General features: G+C 43.6%; 4 protein-coding genes across 4 annotated transcripts; 2 read left to right on the top strand and 2 right to left on the bottom strand.

Moving 5' to 3' along the window:
* Window positions 1-232: 232 nt before the first annotated feature.
* On the bottom strand, window positions 233-1948 carry morn2 (MORN repeat containing 2). The gene is made up of 7 exons (XM_028400508.1): window positions 1835-1948; window positions 1101-1364; window positions 982-1014; window positions 838-882; window positions 662-768; window positions 456-592; window positions 233-371 (listed from the first exon to the last, which is right to left on the bottom strand). Exons 2-7 carry the CDS (start codon window positions 1105-1107, stop codon window positions 233-235), a joined length of 468 nt encoding a protein of 155 aa, XP_028256309.1. The 5' UTR covers window positions 1108-1364; window positions 1835-1948.
* Window positions 1535-10209, top strand: dhx57 (DEAH (Asp-Glu-Ala-Asp/His) box polypeptide 57). Its single transcript, XM_028394939.1, has 25 exons — window positions 1535-1582; window positions 2166-2202; window positions 2282-2467; window positions 2554-2853; window positions 2937-3137; window positions 3224-4113; window positions 4198-4382; window positions 4485-4606; window positions 4715-4910; window positions 4999-5123; window positions 5198-5331; window positions 5421-5475; window positions 5567-5781; window positions 5867-5983; window positions 6061-6157; window positions 6586-6759; window positions 6870-7070; window positions 7238-7514; window positions 7628-7723; window positions 7814-7897; window positions 8074-8211; window positions 8291-8365; window positions 8442-8576; window positions 8790-8990; window positions 9309-10209. Exons 3-25 carry the CDS (start codon window positions 2286-2288, stop codon window positions 9450-9452), a joined length of 4344 nt encoding a protein of 1447 aa, XP_028250740.1. The 5' UTR covers window positions 1535-1582; window positions 2166-2202; window positions 2282-2285; the 3' UTR covers window positions 9453-10209.
* Window positions 10210-10363: 154 nt separating this feature from the next.
* On the top strand, window positions 10364-11050 carry smkr1 (small lysine rich protein 1). The gene is made up of 3 exons (XM_028394952.1): window positions 10364-10443; window positions 10550-10601; window positions 10686-11050. Exons 2-3 carry the CDS (start codon window positions 10566-10568, stop codon window positions 10935-10937), a joined length of 288 nt encoding a protein of 95 aa, XP_028250753.1. The 5' UTR covers window positions 10364-10443; window positions 10550-10565; the 3' UTR covers window positions 10938-11050.
* Window positions 11051-11101: 51 nt separating this feature from the next.
* Window positions 11102-12187, bottom strand: stmp1 (short transmembrane mitochondrial protein 1). Its single transcript, XM_028394966.1, has 3 exons — window positions 12008-12187; window positions 11726-11779; window positions 11102-11616 (listed from the first exon to the last, which is right to left on the bottom strand). The coding sequence occupies exons 1-3, from the start codon at window positions 12020-12022 to the stop codon at window positions 11545-11547; spliced, it is 141 nt and encodes a 46-aa protein (XP_028250767.1). The 5' UTR covers window positions 12023-12187; the 3' UTR covers window positions 11102-11544.
* Window positions 12188-12282: the final 95 nt, after the last annotated feature.

Below are 12282 nucleotides of genomic sequence, written 5' to 3'. Positions count from 1 at the left end.
TGTGATATTTGATATTTTCTAAGTGAAATGAGGCTTGCACAAAGACACCAGTAAAACAGGAGCTGCAGCTCTAGGCAAGAGAGGCATGACTCACTGATTTACCCGTAAATGTACATGGATGTGTGATGTGGCAGAAACAACACCAGTTGCAGTTGTGCAGTACTTACACATTCACCTTTTTTAATTTAACTTACATTTGTGTAATAATTACTCTGTCTATATCAGAATTACTTTATTTATCCCCGAGGGGAAATTCGTTAAACTTTCCTGTGCATCTGGGCTGCATCTTGAGGCCAAGCGCTGCTTTGCTCTGGAACTCCCCTGTCCAAACCAAACCCTGTGTGTTAATGAACGCTCCGTCTCCTTCCAGCCTGCAATGTTTACATATTCCATTTCAGAATAAATCCCGCAAAACACTAAAGAACTGATGCTTAGTGCCAAAAATAGTTTATTACCTGTTCTTGTGAAAGTGACCTCTATATACAGAGCCGTCTGGGAAAGTGTACGTTCCTGTGCCGTGGTACATGTTGTCTCTGAACTCCCCTTCATATGTTGCTCCACAGGGATGCTGCAGGGTCCCTCTGCCGTGCATCTGGGACAGAGAAAGTGTTGCATGACTGACACTGATGTTAAGGAGGCACACTCATACCCACTAACATACTTTGTCCTCGTGCCAGTCTCCAGTGTATATGACACCGCCTGCAGAGGTGTGTTTCCCAGTACCGCTCCTCATTAGTGATCCAGATGCAGATTGGCAGCAGTCCCCCTCTGTGGAGAAAGGATGTACTTGTACTGTAGTGTGTGAAACACATTCAGTAATATTAACCTGGCTCTCACCATATCTGTCCCCATTTGGGAGAATGTAGGAAATGGGTCCTTCTCCTGTAAAGAAGTAGATATATTATTGCTCTTATCACTATCCACTCTGTAACATATCAATCGTACACTGAAAATGAGTTCATATAATCTTAATATATTTACCATTAGTAGTAGAAACATCCTCTTTTTTCTTAGCTGAAAGTAAAGACCTTAAATATCAGAAAGCAGATAGTAAAAACAGAGATTGTGTGTGTGTGTTAGAAATCTCAATCACACCCCACCAGACATCCGTGACAGCTTCCCCGAGCAGGCAGATGGTTGTCAGAGCTGAAGGAAAAAAATGCAGCGCGACGATCAACTTGTGTGATGTAGGGAAAAAAGTTCAACAACTGATTAAAAAGTTGTGAACAATGACACCTGTGCTACATTTATTCTCTTCCCCTCCGAAAAATTTACGTAGTTTTTGCTATACAAGCTGTTACTTCCGTGGTTCCGTGTTGTCCTGGTAGCCCCCTCGTTACCATGGTTACTGATCCCACCGAAACCTTTAATGTAAAATGTAAAATGTAAAGTTCGATATTTATTTATCTTTACATTAAAACTTTTTACTACCATAGAGTAGTAGATTTTATGCTGTATATAATTTTTTAAAAAGTTTTTTTTGTTTATTTGTTTAATGGTAACCCGGAAAAGAAACGTTAAACTCGGGTTTTTAGCCAATGGCAGAGATGCAGGCTGCCGGTGGTTACAGAAGCTGGTTCAGGTTTGTTAGTACTTATTTTAAAAGTTTAGTGTGTCGAGTCGTTTTATGTGTTGTCGCATATGATGTGTCTCCGTGTTTTATTCCACTCCTAAGCACTCCAAACCTTTAGAAGCTACTCTTAGTAAGCTAGCTTGTAGTGAGACCTGAGGTTGCTAGCTGTTAGCTTGTTTGCTAGCTAAGCATAACTGGACATGCTGAAACTTACTGATCCAGCAGCACTTTTACAAGATTTCTATACGTTATACATTATACCTTATACGTTGCGCTCTTGGTAATAATACACATCGCCTGCCACAGAGTTGGTGAATTAAACCGCCGCCACTGCATCACTGGTGTGGTTGGTTGGGTTGTTAGTGTTCAGTTTGTTGCATAATTGTAGCTACCAGCGCTGTGTGTCAGCCACCATCTCACTCGCACTTGAACTGAAGTGCCACACAACGAGCCGCCCCACAGCTATGTGCGACTCTGTGTGCACTGCAGAAGATGTACAGTATCGCTCTCTCTCTCTCTCTGTGTGGTGTATTCAGGATTATCATGCTCCCAAAGGCTGGCAAGATTTATTCATACTAATTTTTCTACACAGGTTGTTTGCTGCTGCTATGAAAGGACACTGACAGAAAGTGAGTATTGGTTGCTTTTTTCAAGATGATATTCTGAAGCTGAAGACTGGTTTTTAAAATAGCTTTATGTTTTTGGCAGAGAAATGAGTGCAAGGAGAAAAGGTGGGAAGCCGAACAGAGGAGGAGGGAGGTTTAACAAACCCAGAGGAGGTGGAGGAGGAGGAGCTGGTGGTGGTGGCGGAAGCCGGAAAGGAGGAGCCGGTCGCTGGGATGATGATGATGATGATGATTTCAGCCTTGATTTTGGACCAGCTCGTTCCAGCAGGTGTAGTGCATAAATTAATGAATTCAAAGTTAATTTTCTGCTGATTGCTTTTTTTTTATTGACACTCTCTTTGGTGTTTTCTGAAGACCTGGTAAAGGACGAGGTGCTGGCAGCAGCAGTGGTGGCCGTGCCGGTGGTAAAGATGGGGGTCGAGGAAGGGGAGGAAGGGATCATGACAGAGATAAGAGAAGGGATGAAAGAGGCCGAGGAAAGGCTCTCCCGAGGTCCCTTGCAAGTGCCAGGATGTACCCAAAGTCAGGTGAGAGCATCAGGCCAGAAGTAAGCAGCATGCCCTTGCAGAAAATCTTCATGACTAATGAGAACCAAGAACAACTAAAGGAGCTGCTGCGGGACTTACAGACCCTGGACATTTATGAGCCCTATGAGTAAGTACTCATGCAGTAAATATTCATGAAATAGAAAAAGGCCAAAGCAAGCAAATAAACTCATTGCAACCTCTCTGCTTCAGTGAGTCTGGATCAGATTATTCAAGGGAAGAGGAGGAGGAGGAATTTGATGAACTGGATCACCGTGAGGATGGACAGTTTTGGGCCACTAATGACGAGCCTTTGGAGAGAGCAGAGAGCCCGGCATATGACCCAGAGTCTGAGGATGAGCGGCCCACCCCTGAACCTGTTATCTCCTTATTTGCCATAGGAAAACTCTCCAGGTGATGATAGGATTTAATTAATTTTAAATGTGGCGTGTATGTTATTTACATTAGCTCCTCTGTTTTTTCACCCTTCCTATGTGTAGGTATGGTTTTGACAGGGAGCGCAGCAAACTGGCTCTGGCATCTGGTGGAGGGGAATTTGGGGCAACCTTGGAACAGCTTCTCCACCAGGTTTTTAGTGAGCGCTATGGCCAGAAAGCAGTTTCCCCTCATGACCTTGAAGGGGTCCCTATGGATGAGTCTCTGAGCCAGAGGCAGGAGGAAGCTTTGGCTCTGGCTGCAATCTATGGTGAGCGCTTTAGTGAGCGCATCGCTAATGCAGTCTGGACAGTATCACTGGACCTCCCATTCCTCTTAAACAAAGCTGCCAACAACAGAGGAGAGACAGGGGGTCATCGAGCTGGAAACCTCCGTGACATCTGTAGATTCTACCTGAAAGGTCAAGGCTGCCGGTTTGGAGACAGATGCAAGTTTAGACACGAAGGAGGGAAGTCTGGGGCTGGTTCCTCAGACCTTACAGGCCCAAGCCAACCTGGCTTTAGCAGCTTTTCTACTCCTGAGTATGAACTGGAAGTTCGTTTCCCGAAAGGAAACCGTTACCCATTTCAGGCACCAATAGTTGCCTTTAGTACTAATGATGAGTGTGTCGGTGCTGCAGGAAGGCTCAGTGTGACCGAGAGATTATTTGGAGAGGCGCTGGCTGCAGCAAAGTGCAACGAACCTGTTGTTTACACTCTGATAACCTTGTGTGAGGATGAAACCTTTATGAAGGAACTGTTAGCTGTCAGTCATCACAAATACAGCACACCACCACCTGTTGTGGTAGCTCCTTCACCCTCTCTTTCCATAGCAAAGAGTAAGAGTGTAAGGAGTAATGCATCGGAGGAAAGCAGGAGCAGCAGCACCAGCAGTAGTAATCACACAGGAAACGGCAGGAGGACGGTGCCACCCAACAGCCAACGAAACACAGACTGTAAGTGAAATAATTACAGTTACTCTGAAATTTTTCTTAAGTGTTTTCATTACATAGAGCTCAGAACTGTGTTTCTGTTTCAAGTTAAACAGTTGGGAGAGCCGGAGGAGTTAGATGAGAGGGATGAAGACAAGGAGGACAACGCTGTTCCTGTTGAGAATGAGAGTTATGTCAATCTGAGGAAGAAGATGGTGAATAAGCACAATCAGAAGACTGGCAACCTGCTGGAAGAAAACAGCAAGCTGTGTCAGGAGTTCAAGAAGAAGCAGGTGAAAGTGACAAAACATTTACGTATTATTATTATCTTTAAAGTCTCTTCCCTGGCATCCTATTTTAATGCACATTATTTTGACCTTGTTTTGTCAATGCAGTCATCCCGGCGCTTCAGGTCCATGCTGGATCAGAGGAAGAACCTCCCAGCTTGGCAAGAAAAAGAGAACATCCTGGATATTTTGGAGCAGTGCCAAGTGCTGGTGGTCAGCGGGATGACGGGGTAGGTCACACGCACACACAGAGTAGCACAAACCTTTAGCAAGTGTTGATGCTGTTTATGCAAACCTGATTCTGTTTCATGTGCATTTTCCTTTTTTCATCTCTACAGATGTGGTAAGACCACTCAGATTCCTCAGTTCATTCTTGATGCCTCTCTAAGCGGTCCTATAGGGCAGGTGGCAAACATCCTCTGCACCCAGCCTCGCCGCATTTCTGCCATCACTGTGGCTCAAAGAGTGGCACAGGAGCGTGCAGAGTGTCTGGGTAACTCGGTGGGCTACCAGATCCGCCTGGAGAGTGTCAGGGTAGGAATTCTTGGGCGAGGAGAACGGTGTAATTGTAAGCGATAAACCGTACATTCTGTAACTTCTACCGCTTATATATCCCTTTTAGACATCAGCCACCAGACTGCTGTACTGCACCACTGGTGTGTTGCTGAGGAGACTGGAGGGCGAGGCTGACCTCAAAGGTGTCACACACGTCATTGTGGATGAGGTTCATGAGCGAACAGAAGAGAGGTGAGATATAAACCTCTTGTTGGTGCTGACCTCTCAGACAGACACATCACTGACCTCTGTGTGATCACTTTCAGTGACTTCCTGTTGTTGGTGCTCAAAGACTTAATTGTGCAAAGGCCTGACTTGAAGATTATTCTGATGAGTGCCACGCTTAACGCCAACCTCTTCTCTGAATATTTCTACAACTGTCCTACTGTCCACATACCAGGTAATCCTCACCTTTTGTACACAGAACATGGTAAAAAATACCCTTCAGCTTATTTTAGTGTCCCTCTAAATAAAAGTATCTCGTTTCAGGGCGTACCTTCCCTGTTGATCAGTTTTTTCTTGAAGATGCCATTGCCAAAGCTCGGTGACTAGATCCAACACATTTAACATATGTTTAATATTTGTCACTGAGCATGTGTAATAGCATAATTGTGACTTCATACTATTTTATTTAGATATGTCATTGAGGATGGCAGCCCATACATGCGCTCAGGGAAACAAAGTTCGTCTTCCACAAGTGGGCGAGGAAACAGAGGAGGGCCAAGGGAACTGGTGGATGACTTGGTTGGCGATGACTGGAACTTCATGTCTTTCTGTAAGAAGGACTTTGTCAAAGACTCAATTCCAGACCAGCAGCTCAGCCTGCAGGACCTCACTGTCAGATACAAAGGTGAGCTCATCATCATGACTTAAGTGAAAGTGATTTCAAACCATTGCTGCGTATTTGACTATCATATCCTGTTTTACTGGTGCAGATACTGAGAGGTCTGTACTTAAAACCATGGCTGCAATGGACCTGGACAAAATCAACATGGACCTAGTGGAAAACCTGTTAGAGTGGATTGTAGACGGAAAGCACAACTACCCACCAGGTGGGATTTTAGATTTGTTGCAAACTCAGTTTAGCCTTAGGTGTTTCAGCATGATTTCCTGTGGTGTCTGTGTACAGGTGCTGTGCTGGTTTTCATGCCAGGCCTCGCTGAGATCAAGATGCTGTACGAGCAGCTGCAGTCCAACAGGATGTTCAACAACAGGGGCAGATCCAGGTCTGTGTGTTGGTACTGGGGCAGTGGTTCAAAGATTAATTTGTTGTTTTGTGGTGTGAGAGGTGGTGACCACCTTTTGTTAAACATCAAGGTGCTCAAAGGTGACACCTAACCTAATAAAGTTTACAAATCATTTAGAGGATGTTTAATCTGAGATGATAGATGACCAAAAACATCGGTGTGAACAGCTCAGTAGCATTAAGCTACTTTGTCTTTATTCATAAGGCTAGTCATGCTATCAGGGTATATTAACAGTGGTTTTGGTAAAGAGTAGGTACAGTGTTATCATTTGTCTGTGTGCCCTGCAGCACAAGTTATTTGTGTTTAATTTTATTCATGTTTTGGTCTCCGACCAATGTCAGTGAAGTGTGTGGTTTAGTCTGGGGTCTGAGCAGCATGTGTTTGCTAATTGTGACTCACCACATCAGGTGTGTTGTGTATCCGCTCCACTCAACACTGTCCAATGAGGAACAGCAGGTAGTCTTCAGCCGGCCTCCAGAGGGTGTCGTAAAGATCATCATCTCCACCAACATTGCTGAGACCTCAGTAACCATTGATGATGTGGTTTATGTCATTGATTCTGGCAGGATGAAGGAGAAAAGGTAAACTTTAATCCTCATTAAAACACTTACCTAAAAACCATATTAAGTCAATGCAAAATTCATTATTGTTGAAATCCACATTTGCATGTGTGTTTTTTATTTTATTTCAGGTACGATGCCTCTAAAAGCATGGAGAGCCTGGAGGATTCGTGGGTTTCTCGGGCCAATGCACTGCAGAGGAAGGGACGAGCGGGTCGAGTGGCCTCGGGGGTCTGCTTCCACCTCTTCACCAGTCACTGCTTCAAACACCAGCTGTCTGAGCAACAGCTGCCTGAGATTCAGAGAGTTCCCCTGGAGCAGCTCTGCCTCCGGTATATCATCTGCTTGTTGCACGATGCCAGGCAGCTCTGTTGTCTCTGTAAATGTAAATCATAGATGTTTATATATGACAAGCCTGCTGGGATTTATGCTAACACTAAGCCAAAAGTGGAAATAGAAGCATATTTGCACATGTTTATATTTACCCTCTCTCTGACAGAATCAAGATCCTGGATGTGTTTGCAGAGCAGACACTAGAGTCTGTTTTTTCTCGGCTCATTGAGCCTCCGGCTGTGGGGAGCCTGGATGCGGCCAAGCAGCGCCTGCAGGACCTGGGCGCTCTGACTGCAGACGAGAAGCTGACCCCGCTGGGCTACCACCTGGCCTGCCTGCCTGTTGACGTCCGCATCGGAAAACTCATGCTGTTCGGTGCCATCTTCCGCTGCCTCGATCCGGCACTCACCATCGCTGCCAGTCTGGCCTTCAAGTCACCATTTGTAAGAAACTGTTCACGAGTGTAGAGATATCATATGCTTCTGCACTGTAATGCCGATTATAGGATGGTCATCACTGCACAGTACACTTACTCTCTACATGTGGTCTGTTCCAGGTGTCTCCATGGGATAAACGAGAGGAAGCCAATGAGAGGAAGCTAAGCTTTGCTGTGGCCAGTAGTGACCATTTAGCTTTGTTGCAGGCATATAAGGTATGAATAGTGCACATTTTGTTTGTATTTAACAATGTTAAATACAAACAAATTGCTTTTTTTAAGTGATGGATTATCCCTCTGTTGCAGGGATGGTGCTGTGCTGCAAAGAATGGGAACCAGGCCAGTTTCCAGTACTGCAGGGAGAACTTTCTGTCTTGGCGTGGTTTACAGGTCAGACATCACTGTCTAAAATTTTGTGCTTCAGTGAAATGATTCAGTGGAAAATCTTTGTAGCTTTAGTCCAGGCTGTTGTGCCTGCAGCAGTTGAGCAATGCAATTTAATTGTCAACGAAATCAAAAACTTCTCACTGTGTTGTACAGTTCTGAAAATGACTCGATCTGTGCAGGAGATTGCCAGTCTGAAGAGACAGTTTGCTGAGCTGCTATCTGATATCGGCTTCATCAAGGAGGGACTGAGGGCCAGGATCATTGAGCGCATGTCCTCTAAAGGCACAGATGGAGTTCTGGAGGCTACTGGTCCTGAGGTGACGCGCAGACACTCTTGAATCCATGAGCTACCTTTAATCTGGAAGAAAATCACTTCTAAAAACTTTTTCTTCACAGGCAAACCTGAACTCAGAAAACATCCGTCTAATGTCCGCCATGCTGTGTGCTGCTCTCTATCCTAACGTGGTCCAGGTGTGTATTCACTGTTTGTCACTGGACTTTAAATATGCATCCTGTTTTATATCCTGTGTTTAATCCAATGTTCCAGGTACGAGCTCCCCAGGGGAACTACAAGATGACCAGCAAAGGAGCAATGAAGATGCAACCCAAAGCCAACGAGCTCCGCTTCATGACGAAGAACGATGGCTGTGTCCATGTGCATCCCTCATCTGCCAACTACACGGTGCGTTTAACATCAACCAATCAGACCAATGAGCCATGTGATGTTGTCAGTGTGAAGAGAAAACACAACAACATGGGCAGCTGACAGAGTGTGTAGTCACAGTAAAAGAAAAGATGCTTATACCTGGCAGTAGTTCCTCATAGGAGGTTAATTGATGCACAAGTAGCTTGAAGCTGTAGTCAAGAAGCAAAGCCTGTGTCCTCTGTTATGCAGGTTCGCCATTACACCAGCCCCTACCTGGTTTACCACGAGAAGGTGAAAACGAGCCGTGTGTTCATCAGGGACTGCAGCATGGTGTCCGTCTACCCACTGGTGCTGTTTGGAGGCGGCCAGGTCAATGTGGAGCTGCACAAAGGAGAGTTTGTCATATCTCTGGATGATGGATGGATCCGATTTGCTGCCGCTTCACATCAGGTCAGCAGGACAGGAGATATTGGAATGAAAATGTGCTTTGGTTTATTGATAAATAAACATGGCAGCGACCTCAGTGTGAGGTGATGTTGTAAATATTTTACAAGCTGTTTGTGAAGTTGTTTAATATGCTTTAAAGGTTTTAGAGGCATGGAACAACAGAGCGAACAGCCACATATAAAATCATAGTTATAAATACACATAGTAAAAGGAAAATGGTACACAAACACTTACAGATTGTTAAACTAAAGTGCACCCAGAGTGTGTAATGAAGCATAAAATGACTGAATTAGTATCTGTAAATATGTGTTTGTTACCCAGGTGGCAGAGCTGGTGAAGGAGCTGCGCTGGGAGCTGGACCAGCTGCTGGAGGATAAAATCAGGAACCCGAGCATGGACCTGTGCAGCTGCCCCCGCGGCTCCCGCATCATCCGCATGATCGTCCACCTCATCACCACACAGTAGCTCTGCTACTCAACTCCCACTTTTCTCCCCTCACCCTCAAGGGCCTAAACGCATGGAGCTCTGCTGTGTAAATAATCTGTGTGCTCCTGCGTCACTGCCACAATGTGATTTATAATGACAAAAGCAACATAGTAACTGAATAAAAAGGCTGTGCAACGGGGCAGACGCTGTACTTGAAGTCCTCATCACCCTGCTGCCACCTGACACTTTACCACAAGTATCAGTTTACACAGAGCTATTGTTCTGTTGCTGCACCGTGAGATTTTCCAAAGCTAATTATGCCTTCAGTGTTGAAAAAGGCTCTATGCAGGAGATGGCACTTATTGCTTGTTTCAAAAGTCTTATTTTGATATTTTGAGAATGCAGCATTAGAAACAAGTCTTGTGTTTTGATGCTGTACTAAAGTACCACCAGTGTGTGCGCACTGATTGTTAAATTTGATGTCACATATTATCTATACCAACATTTTTATTGTGGGGTTGTGTAAACTGCGCACAACTGAGAGGCTTCGTGGGTCCATATTGGATTGATTATACTAAAGTGACTAAATGGTCATGACTACTTATTTATAAATATGCATGACTGGGACTGATCCAAGAGCTTCTGCATGATACTCATTTTTACTTTTACTGAATGTATTTAAATGTAAGCAGTGATGTCAAAACTTCACAATGTGAATGCAAGGGCTTTATAAATCATAAGGGCGCTACCAAAAAAACTGAAAACAAGAGATTAACTCTGCTCTACAAATAAAAATCATGTGAAGATGGTGGCTTGTCAGGTTTGATTTGTTCTTACTCACTTCCTGTTTTTACTTTGAAACCTGTCTGTCTCGGTCACAAAAGAGTTTATGGGTTTGTGGGAGGAGGGGCAGCAGACAGGAGGCAGTCTGAGCTGCCTCTATGACAACAGGAATCAAACAAATGGGATACTGCCATCTCAGCTGAAGCCACTTGTTTGCCACTCACAACAGTGCCAAGAACTGGAACTGGTAAGATCTAGTATCTAAATTTGTTACTATTTCAAGTGCTTAAAAAAAAAACGTAATGTAGCCTACTACCTAACCACTAAAAGAAATTTTGTGTCCCTGTTCACAGATGGATACATAATCTCATGACCTTGGTAGCGACCTGGACGAGTCCCACTATGGTAAAGTGTATGTCACATTCTAGATTTTCAAAATGGTTCAATATAAACAAATCTAAATTAATCAAAACTCTTCTTTCTTCAAAGCCCACCAAATCCAGGTCCCACAGTTCTAAGTCTGCCAAGAAGGCGGGGGGTCCAAAAACACCCAAAAAGAAGTCCTCTAATGCCAAATCCACCAACACAGAGGTGGACATCCTGAGCCCAGCAGCCAGGGAGAACGCCTACTACATTTCCCACAATGCAGCAGACTGTTTGTCGTTCCGAGGCTTCGGGTGGCCAAATTCCAACAAGAAGAAAAAGAAAAAGAAGGGCACAAAACGAAAGAAGAAAAAGTAGATAATTAACCAAACTCTGCCAAAGCTAAGCATTTTTTCCTTTCATTTAAAATGGTAGATCTAAAGGCCATCTTGTGGCGCCATCCGGTGGACATATTTTAGATTGCAGTGATGCAAGACTTGTGCCAGTAAAATTTTAGCCAATTGAGGCAGATATTTCAGAAATCATTGTCTGCAAATTTATTGTAGGCTGAATAATCCACATCAAACATTTGGCAATTGTTATTGACAAGTTAAAAACTTGAAAAGGAAAATCTTGAATGGAATACAATGTAACTGCATGTTGTATTAATAATTAGCCACATGTGTTTGTCACAACACTACAGTGCATTTTAGTAATGGCCAGCAGCCAGTACCACTAACTGGACTTAAAGTGATCCCACTTATTTTGGTGTAATCTGTCTGTCTATCTTAGAAAAATAGGCTACAAGAGAATATGCCTATAAAACTATAGGAAGAAATAAAATACTGTTCCAGGCACTGTTCATATTTTTCCAACATATTTTACATAAACTTTGTTTTCTCAAATGTACACACAATATATCATGACCCTGTAAATAAACAGTTGTTGTGCAGAGAGGGTCTGTTCTTGCTTGGTCCAACTATGCTCACTCTGGGGGCTTCTTCTTGGCCTCCACATCTTTCTTAAAGGCTTCAATTTTCTTTGCTATATTGGGAACCTAGAAATGAAAAGATAACAAATCAAATCTTTAGCAATTATGGGTCACTGACAGGTAAATGACTTGAATAAAATGCTTAAAATATATACATATATAAAAGAAAACGTACTTCATAGTTTTGAGCGAGGTACATTCCCACAACGTTCCCCAATGTAAATCCAGCCTGAAAAAACAAAAAAGATGTAATTGCAAGGCAACATCTGCTAACATTTATTTGCATTATAAAGTTAATTTAATCTTTTAGGCTCAGTTAATTAAATCAGAAGACTTTCATCAGCCCTTAACTGTCAGCCAGTTACTAAAATGCTAATACATTAGGCTAGCTTTACTGACATGTATCAGCATCCTGGCAAATGTCGATGTCATGGATGACAGCTGACGTTTAACTCACCAGAAACTGTAACATCGTAAAATATAAAAGTCACTTAAAGTGTCCGCACAGCAGCAATGAAGAAGCAGGCAGTTAGTCCAAAGTTAAAAGACGAACTTTGTCAAGGAGGCTCGGTGAACTAAGCTAGCCTATAATCAACAAAAGTTCCAGGCATGCGCGAGATAGTCAACTATCGCGCTATTTTCGTAGAAGCTGCTTTGTAGTCTTTTCCCACCCCTCAGCTGAATTTATGGCCATAGGTTATAACTCACTAAAGAACTACAACTCCCAGAACC

The sequence above is a fragment of the Parambassis ranga genome, chromosome 2, assembly GCF_900634625.1.
Source record: "Parambassis ranga chromosome 2, fParRan2.1, whole genome shotgun sequence".
In the NCBI taxonomy this organism is placed as follows: domain Eukaryota; kingdom Metazoa; phylum Chordata; class Actinopteri; family Ambassidae; genus Parambassis; species Parambassis ranga.
This window is presented reverse-complemented; position numbering and strand designations above follow the sequence as displayed.

Excerpts from the sequence above, each read along its gene's own strand:
- stmp1 (XM_028394966.1), bottom strand. Across the intron at positions 11,617-11,725 it reads ACCTCGCTCAAAACTATGAA|GTTCCCAATATAGCAAAGAA; the intron begins GTACGTTTTCTT and ends TTTCATTTCTAG.
- dhx57 (XM_028394939.1), top strand. The coding sequence starts at position 2,286 with ATGAGTGCAAGGAGAAAAGGTGGGAAGCCGAACAGAGGAGGAGGGAGG. Across the intron at positions 5,984-6,060 it reads AAAGCACAACTACCCACCAG|GTGCTGTGCTGGTTTTCATG; the intron begins GTGGGATTTTAG and ends GTCTGTGTACAG. Across the intron at positions 7,724-7,813 it reads CTTTGTTGCAGGCATATAAG|GGATGGTGCTGTGCTGCAAA; the intron begins GTATGAATAGTG and ends CCTCTGTTGCAG.
- smkr1 (XM_028394952.1), top strand. The coding sequence starts at position 10,566 with ATGACCTTGGTAGCGACCTGGACGAGTCCCACTATG. Across the intron at positions 10,602-10,685 it reads CCTGGACGAGTCCCACTATG|CCCACCAAATCCAGGTCCCA; the intron begins GTAAAGTGTATG and ends CTTTCTTCAAAG.
- morn2 (XM_028400508.1), bottom strand. Across the intron at positions 769-837 it reads CCCAAATGGGGACAGATATG|AGGGGGACTGCTGCCAATCT; the intron begins GTGAGAGCCAGG and ends CTTTCTCCACAG. Across the intron at positions 593-661 it reads GAGACTGGCACGAGGACAAA|ATGCACGGCAGAGGGACCCT; the intron begins GTATGTTAGTGG and ends TCTCTGTCCCAG.